Source organism: Dermacentor variabilis, chromosome 11 (genome assembly GCF_050947875.1).
Source record: "Dermacentor variabilis isolate Ectoservices chromosome 11, ASM5094787v1, whole genome shotgun sequence".
NCBI classification, from domain to species: Eukaryota; Metazoa; Arthropoda; class Arachnida; order Ixodida; family Ixodidae; genus Dermacentor; species Dermacentor variabilis.
Genome location: NC_134578.1, coordinates 68950930 through 68967734, shown reverse-complemented (window position 1 = coordinate 68967734; position 16805 = coordinate 68950930). Strand labels below are relative to the sequence as shown.

At 48.9% G+C, this 16805-nt stretch overlaps 1 protein-coding gene across 1 annotated transcript in view; it reads left to right on the top strand.

The window, feature by feature from the left end:
* Positions 1-386: 386 nt before the first annotated feature.
* LOC142564338 (venom peptide isomerase heavy chain-like) overlaps positions 387-16805 on the top strand; it is a 42603-nt gene continuing 26184 nt past the window's right edge. Inside the window, exon 1 of the mRNA XM_075675310.1 lies at positions 387-469. Coding sequence (XP_075531425.1) covers positions 389-469 — 81 coding nt within the window. The 5' untranslated portion in view covers positions 387-388. The remainder of the gene's footprint in view (positions 470-16805) is intronic.

Sequence of the window (16805 nt, the reverse complement as noted above, 5' to 3'; positions counted from 1 at the left end):
GGCAGTAGGTGAACCTATGTAAAAAAATTTCTTAAAATTTAACAGTAATTTTACTAACAAAACACGAAGGCAGTAACTAACGAAAGTGCAGTACTTCAGGCATTATCCTGAAAGCAAAGAGACACGCAAGATAGATATCTTCTGACTGTACGATGTTTTAGGTATAAATAAGCGTTTGTATAGGGGCCGGAACCATGTTGTAATGTTCCATAACCTTAAAAAATAAACTGTTTCAATTCTCAACATACCTGCCCTCACTTTTGTGTTGGGTGATTCGCTAGACATAACATAAACAAATTCCGCGAAACCTTTAAACGTTCATCTGTGTTTCTATTCCAGCCTGTTGACCTTAACATTGTTCATAAGATTGCAGATATTCCGACCACCTATGGTATCCGCAAAACGAAGAATTAAAAGCGGGGCGAAAATAGTTCAAGCGTTCTGGATCCTTATCTACACTCAGAACCAGGTAATTTCCACCGGTTATTTAATACCTGTCATAAAATGGCTATGTAGACAGAGACCATGCATTGAGGATACCGTCATCCTCATAACACACACACATACCGCAAGTATACTGACGTATTATTCACCGAAAACAAACATAAAAGTAAACTTGAGAAAAAATCCCGAAGAAGCAAACACATATGCATCCGTACTGTGAAAGAGAGGCCGCATTCACAATGCTTTTTGTTCGTGAGTGCACTTGACCATTGCCCAGCTCCCTTCTTTAAAAACATGTCTATCCTCGCGATTTATTAGAACATAATATTTCAGCATAAGAGCGTCATTGTGAATATAGGCCCGGAATTTCATGCCCAAGATACGCCAAAAACGCTAGTAGTGCGCGAGCATTAGAGTGTTTTAGTTAAGCGTGCTTACGCTCCGCTAAGCAGCTAAGCGGAGCGGAAGCGCGAATGCGCATGCGCCGTCCGCTTAGCCGTAAGCGGGCTAGCGGAGCGAGGAACACGGTCCGCTTAGAAGCTGCCTGAGTGGAGCGTGCTCCGCAGCGCTTTGGCTAGCGTTGGCGTCAGAAAGGATTGGATTGGCTGCAGAAAGCAAGCGCTGGCTCTCACGTGGCGTTCCCCAAGACGGCGCTTTATTTTCGATTGTATAAAATGGACCGGTAACGCATTACAAGAGCACGTCTAGATACTTCACCGAGAAATAAGTTATTTATATACATATATACGTTTTACCGTATAAGAGTGATCAATAGGTGTTTTTATTTACTTTTATTACCCTGATTTTGGCCAGGGGGCGCTGCAACTACGAAAGGTCTGCTCGGCTAGGCTAAACGTATGACTAAATCGTGAAAATCGCCCGCCGCTCCGCTGTGGCTTAGCGGGGCAGCTCGGAGCGAAGCGCACCGTAAGGACGCCCAACTAAAATACTCTATTACTTGACCAATTGTGCTACCCACCGTCATCAGGGAGCTGAGGCAGAAACCCATGACAGCAAATCGGCAAACAAATTACATTATCTTCCTCTCAATAAAAAAAGAAAAAGCAGCCACTCTGAGGATTAGATCCAGTGCTCCACCACAACTGCTACCGCTACGTAGCCAATGTAGCATTACGCCACAGGTGCTACAGGCGACAGTGACGAATATCTTGGAGGCTATGCGTGTGGTTGGGTTCTGCATGGAGGGTGATTAACTAGGTGTCGAAAGATAGGAGTGGTGCCACTGTCGGCGTTATGGAGTCCTCAGCGTCCGAAGTTGAATCGCTCGCATCTACATCGTCATATGAGGCAGCAAAGCGAGGCCGGGTGCGCCAGGTCTCTGCCGACGAAGTACGAGACCATCGCAATCAAGCGAAACGTCCGAAGGGAGCTGTACAGCTCTGCTTCAGCCAGGAAGCACGCTCAACGCCAACTTTAATCACCGCCGCCTACTGGGACAATTGACCACGATGATGGATTCTCCTGCTAGCCCCATAACTCGTTTTGCTGGATTCTTCCGCTCCCTTACTTTGTCTGCGGTGTTTTGGCGTGCACGGCCACATTTCGCTACTGCCGAGGTTGCGGACCCCGACGATGTACGTGCATGCTTCAGACCTCATAGCAACACGTGCTGCCCGAGCCAGCAAGCAGCAGAAGCCCGCGGCGCTACCTCTGGCACCGCGGGCCGGCATTCAAGAATGAATGAATGAATGAATGAATGAATGAATGAATGAATGAATGAATGAATGAATGAATGAATGAATGAATGACATTCACGAGCGGCAATGAACGGTATGCAAGAGCAAGAGCGACGGTGACCTGGTGTGGCGGCGACGCGCTTTCCCCTCATGAAGAACCGGGCGCATCGGCGACGCAGACGGTGTTCCCTTTCACCCTCTCTACTCCGTCGAGGCACGCTTGTGACGTGGCATCGCGGCCAATGGGCTTTAGGTGCCGATTCGCTGCTACAGACTAGAGACGCCGGTTTTTTTTTCCTTTTAATGAACCATTTGACGCTTTCGCATTAAAAGTACCCCTTTGAAATAGGAAGATTCGACATTTGTAGAATAGCACAACTAATTCCGGACGTCAGAGATTGGCTCGCTGAGTAATTAGTTCCAACGAAATTACTTTTCCTGCTACATCTAGGCGCATAATTGCAACTCATTGTAACAGTAGTGTTGGTGAATCACACTTTGCCCTTGTATCCAAGCATAGATAGCTAGGCTTGTTCGCCATTGAAATCGCATGAAGGCTACCGCATCAGAATGAAGGTGTCCGTACTGTCTTTCCCATTCTCCATTACAGTATACGTCATTACGCCACTGAGACAGGCAACGACGTGAAAATAAAAACCCGGCTACTCTTATTAATTGTGGAAGTTAGCGCTCTTAGACGATTAATGCGTACGTGACGTCTCGCATAAAGGTTTCACTCATATGATTTCATCATAGTTTTTCCCGTCCCTACGCGTCTTGTTTCGCACTGCACTACTTATCAGTGTAGTAACAATATGCTTGTAAGAGCGAAATAGTCACTGGGATCCGGTTTCTCTGTCATTGTCGCTATGACGGCGTCGTCATCACCTTTTTGTCATCGTCACACAGATATTTGTGTCATAGTCACGATTTTTTGCCTCATATGAAAGTTTTGTAGCATCCGTCAAGACCGCGCAAAACCAAAAATATAGAGAGACTGCAAGTGGGCTTCCTGCCCAAACATTACACTTTGCTCTACCCTAAACCAACACTCGTTCAATATTGATCGCGAGACAGCGTGGGACTTCGGGGATACCGCTGCCCTGTTATTAATGTAGCGGAAAGAAGTAACACCACTGAGTCATTATATATTGTCTGGATGTATGGTTAAATAAGCTAGGGAATGCTTTTAAACCGTGTCCCTTATTTGTGCTAAACATTGTTTTTGCTCAAGGCAGTTCTGCAGTTCTTCTTGAAATATCCATTTAGGATATTTGAGAAGTGTAGAAGTTCCGAAACGCTTAGAAAGTGTTTTTCCATGGGCACATGCCTTTTAGCTTTTCCGTGCTAATATCCTGACTGATAATAAAACAATAGTTTTACATTAATTGAACAACAATGTGCAAATCGTTATGACAGCTCGTCGTGTAAAATATTTTGACAGATTCGGTACCCTTCGAACAAGAAATGCTTGAATGAAACCTTAAGAAAGGTTTTCGTGGATTTTTTATCATCAATTGATATATATATATATATATATATATATATATATATATATATATATATATATATATACTACGCCTACAAATACGCGAAACGGCGAAACGAGCATCTCCCACTCTTCTACCATCGTAAATATGTTAGGCGATTGGATTTTCTGGTAACACATTCTGGACCACGTTTTGCAGCATAGCGATCGCGTGTCTGTCCTGCAATAAAGCAGGCCATTGGCGTGAAGCTTCACGCAAGGCAGCTCTCATGGAGCAGGTAGGGAGGGTTTCCATGGGTAACCTGAACATCAAAGAGGCAAGTGGCGAGCAGCAGCCGTAGAGGGCGCCTGGTAAAGTCAAAAGCTACCCCAGCGCTGCTAATAGAGGCTCAATTGTGGGCCCCATTAGGCAGACTCTCGACCGCCCCGCCCCCTGGAATCGCTTATAGGAAAAGAACCACTAAAGACATAGATAAACACTACTGGACTGGAGAACACGCGATAGCGTCAACATACGACCAGAGTTGTAGCCAGTCTTCTCTGGGCTCTGGAGGAACTATTGGGCAGGGGAGATTCACCAAGGACAGATACTGGGAGGGGTGGCGGGTCCTCTGCTAGCAAGTCCGGCGCTAGGTGTGCCCAGGCTATCGCGAAGTGAAGCGGTCTGCCCAGTCTGGCTTCTTCACTCCTTCTCCTCCAACCATCCGGCAGGGCTACAAAGTTCGCGTTTTATGTTTCCACCAGTGCGGGAGAAAGTTACCGCAATTTTATCCTTTCTATAGCGGTATCTCTCTCTCCGACGCTCTCTCCTCTCTGGCACTGGCATTTGCTCCATAGCACGCAGCAAGACACGCGCTCACATATCTTTACACCACGTCGAGGTGGGGAAGAGATTTTTTAGGCTAGCTTTATACCCCATGCTCGAACACCTACCCCTTCTGTGGTAAGTTTCCTGAATAAAATTTTGTTAATGCAATAGGGGGGGGGGGGGGAGAGCGAGGAGGCTGCGCTTCGGCAAGCGAGATGGGAAAGCATACGTGGTGTCCCCATTGGTATCTCTGTACACAATTAGTTCGTGTTTTAAATATGACCCTGGTCATTTTGTGTATTAGGTCTACGTATTCTAATTCCCACCTTAGCGCCAAATTCAGCGACCGCCGACTTTAGCGCATGCTACCCCTCAAGTGGCACATGAGTGCCACCTCGGTGCTTACGAACACATCTTATAAAGTAGATACATTGTTTCAGACGCGGTGCTCAACAGCTAATAAGGCTTTGTGTGTTATTCTTCATCCATCTTGTTTTTTGAGATGTTTACGCTTACCCACTCCCAGCGCTGCTAAACGTGCGGCGCTGTCCTCGGGCTTTCCTACAGCATGGCGCCTTGGTGTCGCTTCAGCAACGTTAACGCTTCCTATCGGCTTCTTTAAACAAGATCGTTATTGGTTGGGGCACATTGTCCATCTGCGCTAATACAGCTCACCTTTTTTACGCCATAAGAACAGCCTTTAACGTGTACATTTTCCTGGTGTCCTGGAAAACTATATAGAAACCTCAGAGGGGATATTGATGCCTGTACTCTGTTTATTTTTTCTTATCTATTTTTTTGCAGACCACTTTTCACCTGCTAACAATTATTAAAACTTATGTTCAGTGCACAGGAGGCCCTCATCTACCAGAGGATTTTCTATCGTTGTCATCGCTTATATGTTGTCGCCGAATCTCGCGGATGGAAACGGCGCGCTTACGTAAAAGCCCAGTAGTGTCATCTCGCGGTATGGGTCCCGGTGGTAGACGTCGCCCCGCTTCTCCGCAGTGACAGCAGAACGGGCTGTGGTCGAGCGTGCGCCAACCATGCCTCTTCGTTGGGACGTTGGCCGGGGCGATAGGCGGGTGTGCTGGAGGCTGAATTGCGGCGTTAGAGTGCTCTAGCGCGTAGGCAGGAGGAGCTACGTGATGGCTACGCGGCGGGCTGCTGCGGCGTAGCACATGACCTGCGGCTCGGGCCTGGGCGGTTCGAGTATTTCTAGTGACTGACGAATTTCTTCCTGGGCGATGTTCGTAATTGATACAACTTGGAGTTGAGACGATTGGAATCACTCATCGCATGTCATCGTACACAACTTCTCTTATTGTCTCCCGCACGTCCTTAAAGCAAAGTGCTCGAATTTCAGCGCAGTCTGGCGTCCGATTGTATTGCCACGTAGTAGTGACGGTAAAAAACACGCAGATCACAATGACGAAACCAAGTTTTATTGGGTGACATGTGCCCTCAAAGCACAATGATAGCGGCGAACAGTAAGCAATCGTCGAAACCTCATGTGCGCGTCAAGTGCGTTGGCTTTTTACATGAGTCATTGAAGGTTCCAGAGTAATCGCTGACGCCCGCGGGTCCTCCAGGAAGTACTACAGAGTCATCTAATATATTCGAGAAACTTCCGATACATTCAGGCGCGTCCTGCGCTGAACAATAGCGTTTAACATTTGTTAGCCGCTGAACAGTGGACACCGGAGAAAGCTAAAGAAGCACAACTGTGAGCCTTGACTAGTGCACATTTCGAGCGCTTTCCTGATCTTCGTAACCTCCGACAGAAATTCAGGTACGGTCTTGGGCGGGTTGCGCATCAGTCCGGCGAGGTGTTCTTGCTTTACACTACCCGTCAGGAAGCGAACTTTCATCTATTCGGACCTGTCGGAGTCCGCGTGGTGGAACAGGCGAGTCATCTCCTCGGTGAAAATTACGACGTTCTCGGTTGGTAGCTGCATCTGGGCCTATAGCAGAGCTTCGGCTATTTTCCTTGCGCACAGCGCTCGATACGGTCTGTAGTAAGCCAAACAGGTCCATATTGTTAGAATGAATCGTCGATTCTGAAATCAACATGCTGGCGGCATTTTGAATGTGCAAAATACATGTAGCAGCTTGTCTTCGCAGTTGCAATCGGTAAACGTTGTGATGACTTCGTACGACTCCAATGAGCTTTCTGGGTCCTCAGTCAATTACATGCGCATTGTCGGTGTCTCTTTAGGTTATTTCATCAGCCTAGGCAACGTTGCGGCTGTCATTTGGGCTGCTTACTTCGTGTTAACCTTTCTGGTCAGCTCGAGTTGAGAAAGGCCCGTGCTCCAGAAGCACGTTCTTTCACCTGCGGCTGGCTTGATGGTCCGCGTCAACGTTGCCGTTCTCTTCGATGCTGGGGCTTGGTTCACGGCTTTCCGGGAGTGTCCGGAACACAAAGGCATCCACGAGATGTTACGTTGTAGGGACGGGGTAGAACCAGGCAGTAACAAAAACTGTGAGTCATGAAAATAGCTATTGGGAGAACCTGTGCCCCCCCCCCTCCTCTACAGATAAAGAAGAAAGAAAGTTACACTGAAAACACGATACCAACGAGCACAGTTGCCGATGTTCGAAATGGGACCGAAAGGGAAGAGGTGCTCGCCTGGTTGGCGACCTTCAAAAGTAACATTTTGCGCGCAACGTGTTTATTTTATCACAATAGGAATTACGTGTACACTCCTGGCGCATTTCTGCTGTTGCCGTCGGCGTCGCCGTGTGGTCCCGTATGAGTGAAAGCATGTGAGGGTAAGCCGGGGAACGCGATTCAAATCGTGTGCGCGAGCGAGGAACGCGGCCCGTATGCGTGCCCTCTCCTGTGGCGCGCCAGGCAAGCGTGGTAAGGCGAGGGAGGAGGGACGTTCTTTTCTGGCGGCTGCCAGGGTTTCTCGATGTCCTCCTCGCCCGCCGCTCCAAGCAGAGTGGAGACAACCGCGGCGTCTACTACGCTATTGGCCACGCGAATCGCGGACGCCGTACTAGACGCCTTGGGCGGGCTCCTTAGGGACACGTTGCCGGTACTCGTGTGCCTTGAAAGCAATATGCGACGTGGTCAAAGTGCGCGCCCGCGCAGGCCTCATCTTGAAAGCGATCTACGATGTTTGCAGAGTGCGCGTAGAGCCGGTAGCTTCGTATGGGCTGTGCTTCCAACGTTTGGTTCGCATTGAAGCGATAGATGCACGGAAGGCAATTGGCTCGTGGCTGCTGCCGCGAATACTAACTCGAGCGTTTTCCCAGACAGTTTCTGCTGTCATCGAGGGAGATGTGTTCATGTTTACCTTGGCGCGCGTGACACCGTGCTGGCTAATTTTGTTAAAAGACGTTGATTGGCTAGTTGGTTTGAATCCATGATAGAATGGGTAAGTATGACTGAACAAGGTCGTAGAAAGAAGCAGACACGCAAAGACAGCGCTGTCTCTGTATGTCTGCTTCTTTCTGTGTCCCCGTTGAATCACGCTTACACGTTCTATCATTGTCAATTTATTTAGTAAGCGAATGTTTACAACTTTATACGGCCGATAAAACTAATATCCTTACTTCGTATTAGCTGTCTCCTAATTTGCTATCGCAATCGGTGCTTCGCCTTTTGGGCGAAACTGCAAATTTTTTGAAATCCTATTTGCAGGTCACGTTCGTAGGCTATTACAGCGAAGCTGTTTACCTGATAGACCTGTAGAAATTAGCCGCACACGTGGTCTCGTAGAGGTGGTATCTGGTCTGGCTAACGTCCGTAAAGAGAGCAAAAAAAGATAACGAACGCTAGTACGGCGCAGAAGAATGAAAGGACATGTGATTTCACCGCGCGCCTCGCGTACTGTTTTGATCGGACCGCTGGTACGATCTGTTGGGAACTCGGCGCTGACGCCCGTGGTTGTACCTGGGTCGCAAGCCCCAAGGGTAGCGTTGGCCTGGCGGCCTGGGGTACAACTGGAAGCATCCGAAGGTCCCGGCAAAGCAAGAGTCGACTGGTAACAACAAAACAACTTGTTTATTTTAACATCGCAAAGAGTTGGCGGTCAGGTTTGACCGAAGTAGAGAGACGGGAGAGCACTTCACTCAACAGAAGAAATCGGAGCCCTCCTTTTGGCGTCCGGGGGCAGCTGTTTTTATACTCTCGCAGTTGAGGGCAAGAAGGAACCCCTCAAAAGACGAGCACGTGAATGTACAATGGGCTAATGGTGACGCACACTGTCGTAGCGATGCCGTAGCACCATGACGAGCACGATCTCGTAGCACCCTGTCGTGGCGCTGCCGGTCGGACACAATGACTGTAATGAGAGGATGGTCCCTGCTTTGGCATCGCCTGTTTCGGGCACAATGACTGGAATGAGATCCCTGCTTTGGCATCGCCTGTTTCGGGCACAATGACTGGAATGCGAGGATGATCCCTAGGCGGTCGCATCGCCGCAGACGCGCCTGGAAACACCTGGCGATGAGTGTTGCGGCGACGACGATCGGGCCAAAATGTCTGCCGCCCCGCCGCAGTCGCGCCGGCAAAACCACGTGTCGCAGGCGAAACGCAACAGTACGCAGTGGGGGAGTGTACACGCGCTGATCGCAGTTGCGTCCGCCTGCGTTTGCTGTCGTGGGCCCTGGATACAACGGCTCTGCAGTTGTGGCCCGAAAACACGGGGATATGCGCCGCGATAACCGGCGCGGTGGGCAACAAACGGATTGTGCGTTGCAGTGGTCGACCATTGTGACACTTGCAGCTCCCACAAAGATGGGAAAAGTGGAGAGACCACCCGTACTGCGCACTGCCGAAGAGCAAACCGAGTACGAGGAGAGGCGTCGACAGCAGAGACGTGACTATAACCAAGGACAACGTGCCTGTCCAAAAGCGAAGAATGCGGCCAGTGAGTTGGCCGCCGGACAACGTCAGCGAGAGCAGATGTGCGAATCTAATCGTCAGCGTCGAGCGCAAGCTACCGATGAAGATCGCGCACTGAAGGCCACTCGTAAGCGTCAAGCTAGGTCCGTCGAGTCTGCGTCCAAGCGGCAGAAGCGTGAGTTGCCACCTCCTTCGGGTTTCACAGGGGCTAATTACAAGCTCAAGAGAATGTTTCTGGTCGCGCAGTTTAACCAACCAAGCTCTCGATGGCGATCGAGAGCTTCGCTAGCTAATCCACCGCCATATTAATGGTTTGTTTTTTTTTCACTTAGCTATCTAGTCACCTGCGTGTTTATTTAAATCATAGTCCAAAGTTCGCTCCTATGAAGTCCCATAAGAAAAGAGCCGCATCTTTTATACAGAATTCGACGATTACTCTAGCATAATTGCTGGTGCTTGCGTGCGTTCAATAATGCGCAACACTGCTTACGCCAAGCATGCAATCTGATCACAAAATGTTCAGCGATGGGCTGTGCAACATAGAATTGGTGACAACAATCGAGAATTTCCCGATGAATGCGGACCGCGACGGCGGGATTTGGATGGGGGCGAAACGCAATGGCGCCCATGTGACGTGCATTGTGTGCACCTTACAGAACCTCAGGTGGCCAAAATAAATCAAACGTCCCCCATGACGACGTGCCTCATAATGAGATCGTGATTGGCAGGTAAAATTCCAGAATTTCTTTTTCTTTCTGATACTTGCAGGCGCGCCTCGCACTGAGCCGTAACTTTCACAGCTGTGGGCAGGTGAAAGCGCTTTGAGGAAAAATGGCGAACAAATGATGAAGAATTTGGGCGCTTTTACGAAATGGCTAGACAAGACCCTCACCTACATTTAGGCAGTGTGCGTCGACGTCGAGCACCAAGCAGAAGACGTGGGATGCTGCCTTTCCGTACGGGACCTTTGCTTACAGCGCGGCGGTGCAAGAAACAACGCACCTGACATGGTTCAAGCTGGTTTGCGGAAGGAACTCGGTGACGTCTTCGACGCCAAGATACTGCACATCACTGACGATGACCACCTCGACATCGCCGCTTATCGCCAAAGCACCGAAGAAGCCCGACAACTAGCCCGCCGGCGTGTGAAGAACCAGCAGAGGACCGACAGCCGACTCTGCAACATTCGGCTAGGCTTTATGGAATACAAGGCTGGTGATATTGTCTTGGTTTGGGCACCACTACGTCGTCGCGAACTCATTGAAGAACTTTTTAAAGATATTTCGGCCGTGCAAAATACTCGGGCGTCTGGTTGTGCCTGACGGCATCGCGCAATCACAGCGGTGTCATGCATGACCTGAAGCCCTGCGCGTAGGACGTCTCACGTCATTTTACCCACCCTAACAAGCTATGCCGTGAATGTAAAGCCGAGGCTCTTTTCGAAAGAACGAGCAGGCTTAGTCATGAGCAGGCTTCGCGAGCCCCGTGGGATGCGGCGCCCTCCCCGTGGGCTCGTGCGTTCCTGAGCTACAGCGTACTACTCTGTACCTGAGCTCACGTACCATGTTTATAGCGGACGACGTATAGTATAGACGACGCTACCGCACTACTTGAAACAGGCACACGCGTTTCGACCGTGAAAAATTTAATTGTTACTTGTTACGCTAATTTGCTTTTGCCATGTACTTGGCTTTCTCTTCTGCTTGCAGCTTCGGGATGATGCTTTTCACGAGGTGGGCATTGAAGGTTCGATTGTTTATCACTCGTTTCCCACTTGTTGATTCCTTTTGCAGGGATCGCTTCTACCTTCTCAACAACTGTTATATTTACCGCTCTGTACAAGGCGCACTCGCCTGTATCAGAACATTATCGATTGTTGACGCCTATTTTATATTTCCGATGTTGTCGCCTAAGATTTTGTAATCGGAAAGCGCGCGCGACACGAACAGCGTTGCAAAGTAGATTCTCCGAGATCAGCAAGCACCAGCGATTGCGCTGCCATATTTGTCGAGTCGTGTAAAAAAATAGCAGCCGGGCTTGACCAGCCCATTTCGTGACACAGTTCTTGCCAACGTCTAGCTATATATGCGCCGTCGCTACAACGGGACCATGTTTTCAACGAAATAGAGATCGTGTCAGTGGCGATGAATAACTAATGTCTAAATGAAGATTGCCGAACGCTCTTTTTCTGCCGGTTTTGAAGTGTTATATAAGTTTTCTCAAAAGTGACCAATAATTACAAATCCAGCACTTTATTTTTAAACAAAATAGCGCCTATGTGCATGGTGACATATACAGAAAGTTTAAAGTGCATAGCTTAATTACGTGCTCCCATATATTTAGTGAATGCTCGTTTTATCCTTACGTTTATACTGTATTTCAAGTACGTAAATGGTTTTTCCAGTTTCCTTGGTGAACAAAACTAGGCAAAATATTTATATTTCATTGAAACATAAAGCATGTTGTAGTGGATGTACGACAAAAGTTAGAACTGCCCAGGTAAATACTTTAAAAAAAGCACTTATACGATTGTTCTAGTTTTAGGGCGTATTTAACCTCCTCACCAGGTTTTCTTAATGCCCTGAAAGAATTGAACGCGCCATAAAATTTACATTCATAGAAAACACGCGGCATCTCATGCATGATGTACTAACAAGGTTTTGTGGGCGTCAGGATACAGCTGGTTATTAAAGAAAATTGGTGGACAAGTTCTTAACTGCTGTACATGGTCATCCTTTCTTAAATTTCAAAATGCACTGAAAGTACTGGACGCCTTAAAGGGACACTAAAGGTTACCAGAAACTCAAGTTAAAGCGGTAGAGCAATGTTCTAGAACGTCTAAGGCGTCAATATAATCGCGAACAGAGCTTTAGTAACCGAGAAATTGAGGTAAATGCATGACACGATTTGAGACCCCCCAGCGACATTCCGGTACTAGCCCGATGACGAAAGGACTCCTCATAATTTGTGTTACTAATACTCAGCTACTCGTATTAAAAATATCATTTCATTCGATTATAAGACGGAAAAAAATGCTACTTGTCTACGTCTATTCTATTCTAAGAAAAAACATTTTGACGTTACCCTTCAGTAATATGGGTGTTCGAAAGGTTTCGTTTTCGCTCGACTCTGCGCCGCGCACGCTTTGGAGTTTCAGTAGTTTCGTTATCGCGTCGTGCTGTGAGGGTTCTGCTGGCTCGCGAAACTTTCATTTGGAACAAGCAGCGAGAATGCCACGTCCATGTGATGTCGTGGGAAGCCCTCGTTGCTTTCCCGCTCCGGAGAGCCGGTGTCGAGGCCGCCGTCGTAGTACGCAACGACGCCGGCAGTGCGAGCCCTCAGCAGCAGGTCGCGCTCGTCGGTGCTCAAATCGCTGAAGTTGAGCCCACCATCGCGAGCCAATCTGTCGGTGTCAGGGTCCATTGCGACGAGCGTCGAAGTTAGCGTCATAGAATGAAGTACCAGCTTATGGGCGTCTTGCGCTGGAGTTTGAGGTATAGTAGCGGCGCCTGGTGGCGGTGCGAGAAACGACATCTAGGTCGTGCCAGCTTGGGTCGTATTGAGCCCTGGCTGTGGCGAAGCACGTTTCTAGGCCGAGTTTTGCGTCGATTCGCACATTTTTTATGCCCTGTTGCGAGTGCGAAAAGGCTCGTCGCTTCTCGTAGACCACGCTGCGAGCTCGCCGCAGCCTATAGTTTAACGAAAACGGATTCTCCGTGTGCCGTGGGACGTAATGTGGGACGTCATACGTTTCTCCTTCCGCTAGCCACCATACTCCCGCTTTCGCTCTGCTGTCGGCTCTGTCTTGGCTCTGTTTCTGGCCGCGCGTTCGCGTTTTGCGCAGAAAAGCCGTAGCGCCGTCTGCGGACACCGTTCTACTCACCGATGGCGCAACATCACTATGAGATCATGATGTCAGTACTCCTCGATCGGAGGGCGGGCGATTTGAACTGCGCTAGAGGTACGCGGACGCTTCAGAACGCATTTTCTCTTAAAATAAGTCTCTCCTTCGCACGAAACAAGCGTTTCGAGTTTTCTGTGATGGTAATTCAACAGTCCACGTTGACTTAATAGTAACCTTTAGTGTCCCTTTAAACCCAGTGCTTGAGTGCCTCGAATAGAGACATGGCCAGCCATCGCCCATCGTTTCGAGAGGAAGTCAAGGCAGCGTCAATCATACAATGGAACGCAAGAGGACTAAAATCACGCCTTTCGGATTTTCGTCAGTATATATATACTCATTTGTTCCCAGTCATTGTCATATGTGAGCCTAATGTGTCAAAACCAGTCAGATTATCGGGAGACGAAGCTGTTATATCCGCAACAACTAATGCATGCAGCAAAGTCATCGTTTTTCTTCGTCAAGAACTGACATATGTTCGCCAGCCGATTCCGCCTCATGATAAAAATCAATACGTTTGCCTAACAATTAAAAAGGGCAAACTCATGTTTACACTTGTTGGCGTTTATGTATCGCCTTCAAGTGTTTTTGATCCCAAACGATTAACGAACATCTTGTCTGTGTGCCCTGCCCCATATGTCATCATCGGAGATTTTAATGCGCACCATATAGCATGGGGAAGCGCAAGGACAAATTCAAGAGGGCAAAGCCTTGCAAACTTCGCCTGTAACCACGGCCTTTCACTCCTGAATGACGGCAGCCCAACGTTTATACGAGGCGTGAATTATGGCAGCTGTCTTGACCTAGCTTTCGTCTCCAGCAGTTTCACAAGATATGTTAAATGGTTTTCGGATATCGAGACACACGGCAGTGATCATATTCCCACATACCTTGTCATCAAAGGAATGTCCAGTCCCACCCCACGGAACACCATTCGATTAATTGACTGGACCACTTTTACTTCCACCATGGAGGATGCTTGTCGAGAGGGCTTGTCCTCTGGATTAGAGGAAGCAATCAAGTCTGCAATGCTACACGCCGCGCGCACGGTCACGGTTTCGTCGAAGCACACGGAATTGGATATAGAGTTGGAGCGACTTCGTGCACTCCGTCGTCGTGCGAAGCGGCGTTACCGGCGTACAAAATCCATCGCAGACCTTAGGACAGCCAGACGACTACAAAAGAAACTTCAACGTCGCATGGATAGATTAGCATCTCGACGTTGGGCAAGATTTTGCCAGTCACTAGACCCCCGAAAGCCACTTTCCCACATCTGGAGAACCATACGTAGTCTACGTTCCTTCCCTGAACAACGCTTCCCATTCAAAGCGCTGGCGCTCTTCCAGGGGCGGCTAGAGGCTGATGTTGCAGAAGACTTTTGTGCAAGGATCGCTGGCAAAGCAACCGGTCCAGGCTTTCGAGCCCCCAGTCGCATCCCTGTTTCACGTGACGGCCGCATGGATCTTCCTTTCATAATGGAGGAACTAGAAGCGGCTCTTGCTCTATGCAGGCGTTCTTCATCCGCGGGACCAGATGGAATATCCTACCGCGCCTTGAACAACCTGAGTGATGGCGCACGGAGAGAACTGTTACATCTCTACAACTTATCTTGGCAGGATGGCATGGTTCCCGAAGAATGGAAGATAAGCCGCTTGGTCCCTCTCCTGAAGCAAGGCAAGTCCCCACTTGAACCCACCTCATACCGCCCAATAGCGCTGGCCAGCTGTGCGGGAAAGATAATGGAAAAGATGAACCTTGCCCGCTTGGAGTGGTACCTGGAGCACTACAACATGTTACCGAATTGCATGGCTGGTTTTCGTCGAGATCGCTCTTCAGTAGACAGTGTTGTTGATCTCGCTACGTACGTCCAGCTTCAAAAGTCACGCAAAAGATTATGTGCAGCTTTGTTCTTGGATGTCAAGGGGGCATACGATAACGTATCTCACGAGGCTATCCTCGATGCTCTTGAGATGGTTGGTCTAGGTGGTCGAGTTTTCCAATGGATCTCTCATTACCTTTTTATGAGATCTTTCTTTGTCTGTACCGGTGATGGTAAAACCGCACTACACTACACGTACCGAGGTGTTCCTCAAGGCGGTGTACTAAGCCCTACCCTATTCAACCTCACACTCATTGGTCTCGTTGATCATCTGCCAGCAGCGATCAAGATATCAATGTACGCCGACGACATATGTATATGGACCTCAGGTGTGACACGTCCTCAGATACGTGCAAGACTTCAAAAAGCTGCTACTCTAATAGCTATATACCTCCGCAACCAAGGTCTTGAAATCTCGTCAGACAAATGTGCACTGATGGCGTTCACTCGCAAACCAATGACACCCTACGCCATATCAATAAATGGCCAGTTAATTTCTTATGAGAAGACTCACAAATTTCTTGGCATAATCATTGATAGAGATCTCTCATGGAGCCCCCACGTGACCTACTTGAAGAAGCGTCTGACAGCAATCTCCCAACTTTTCAAGTTTCTGGGAGGAAAGACTTGGGGAATGTCAGTGCATGCAATGTTGGAATTGTACAGGGCTCTTTTTCTGGGCTTCTTGAGATACAGTTTGCCCGTACTGACCAACACCTTCCAGACAAATCTCCGTGCTCTACAGGCTATTCAAGCTCGGGCTCTCAGGGTTTGTCTTGGTTTGCCAAAATGCACATCGATAGCAGCGACTATTACGATTGCTCGGGACCAACCTATACAAACACACATTGCGGTAGAAGTGTTGAGAGTGCACATTAGGCACGTTGCCCGTGCCTGTTCCCACCATCTGGCAACACTACCGTCAGAAAGGCCGCAGGCAGCATTTTGTACTACGATTTCGGAGTATTCCACCTGCCTCCCGTCAGGCTTCACCCCCGCAACTAAGCCATCGATTCCTCCATGGTGTTTGGCTCGACCCGCAGTGCGCCTCACCGTACCAGGAATCAGGAAAAAATCTGAGCTGTCATCACCTGCTCTTAAACAACTAACTCTGCTCCTTTTGCACGAGAAGTACGCCGAACACGTACATATTTATACTGATGGATCGACAACTCTCCAGTGTTCCTCTGGAGCCGTGGTCTTCCCAGCGAAAGCCACCACCATAAGTTTCAAGACATGTCACCCAACGACACCGATGGCCGCGGAACTTGCAGCCCTTCGCACTGCACTTCGTCTCGTCAGCCAAGAGCAACCTCGAAGGTGGTCAATATTCAGTGACTCGAAGGCTGCACTGCAATCTTTGCTATCGGCCCTGCGGCGCGGACCACACGAACAACTGGTATTTGAGATTAGAGAACTCATTCATACCTTAACTGAGAAAGGACACCACGTGACATTTCAGTGGCTTCCAAGTCACTGCGGAGTCATAGGGAATGAACACGCTGACAACACTGCTCGGTCGGCTCTTCAAGGGGACGAAGAGGAGCCGATACCGTTATCAAGGACCGATGCCGCTCGAAAACTTCGAATGATCAGCCGTGACATCACGTTCTCCTTGTGGAACGCTGGAAGTTTTCACGACTACCGACTCCACAATCTTGACTACTCTCTACGCCTTTGTATTCCAGCTGGACTCTGCCGTCGCGAAGCTACCCTGCTTTGTCGACTA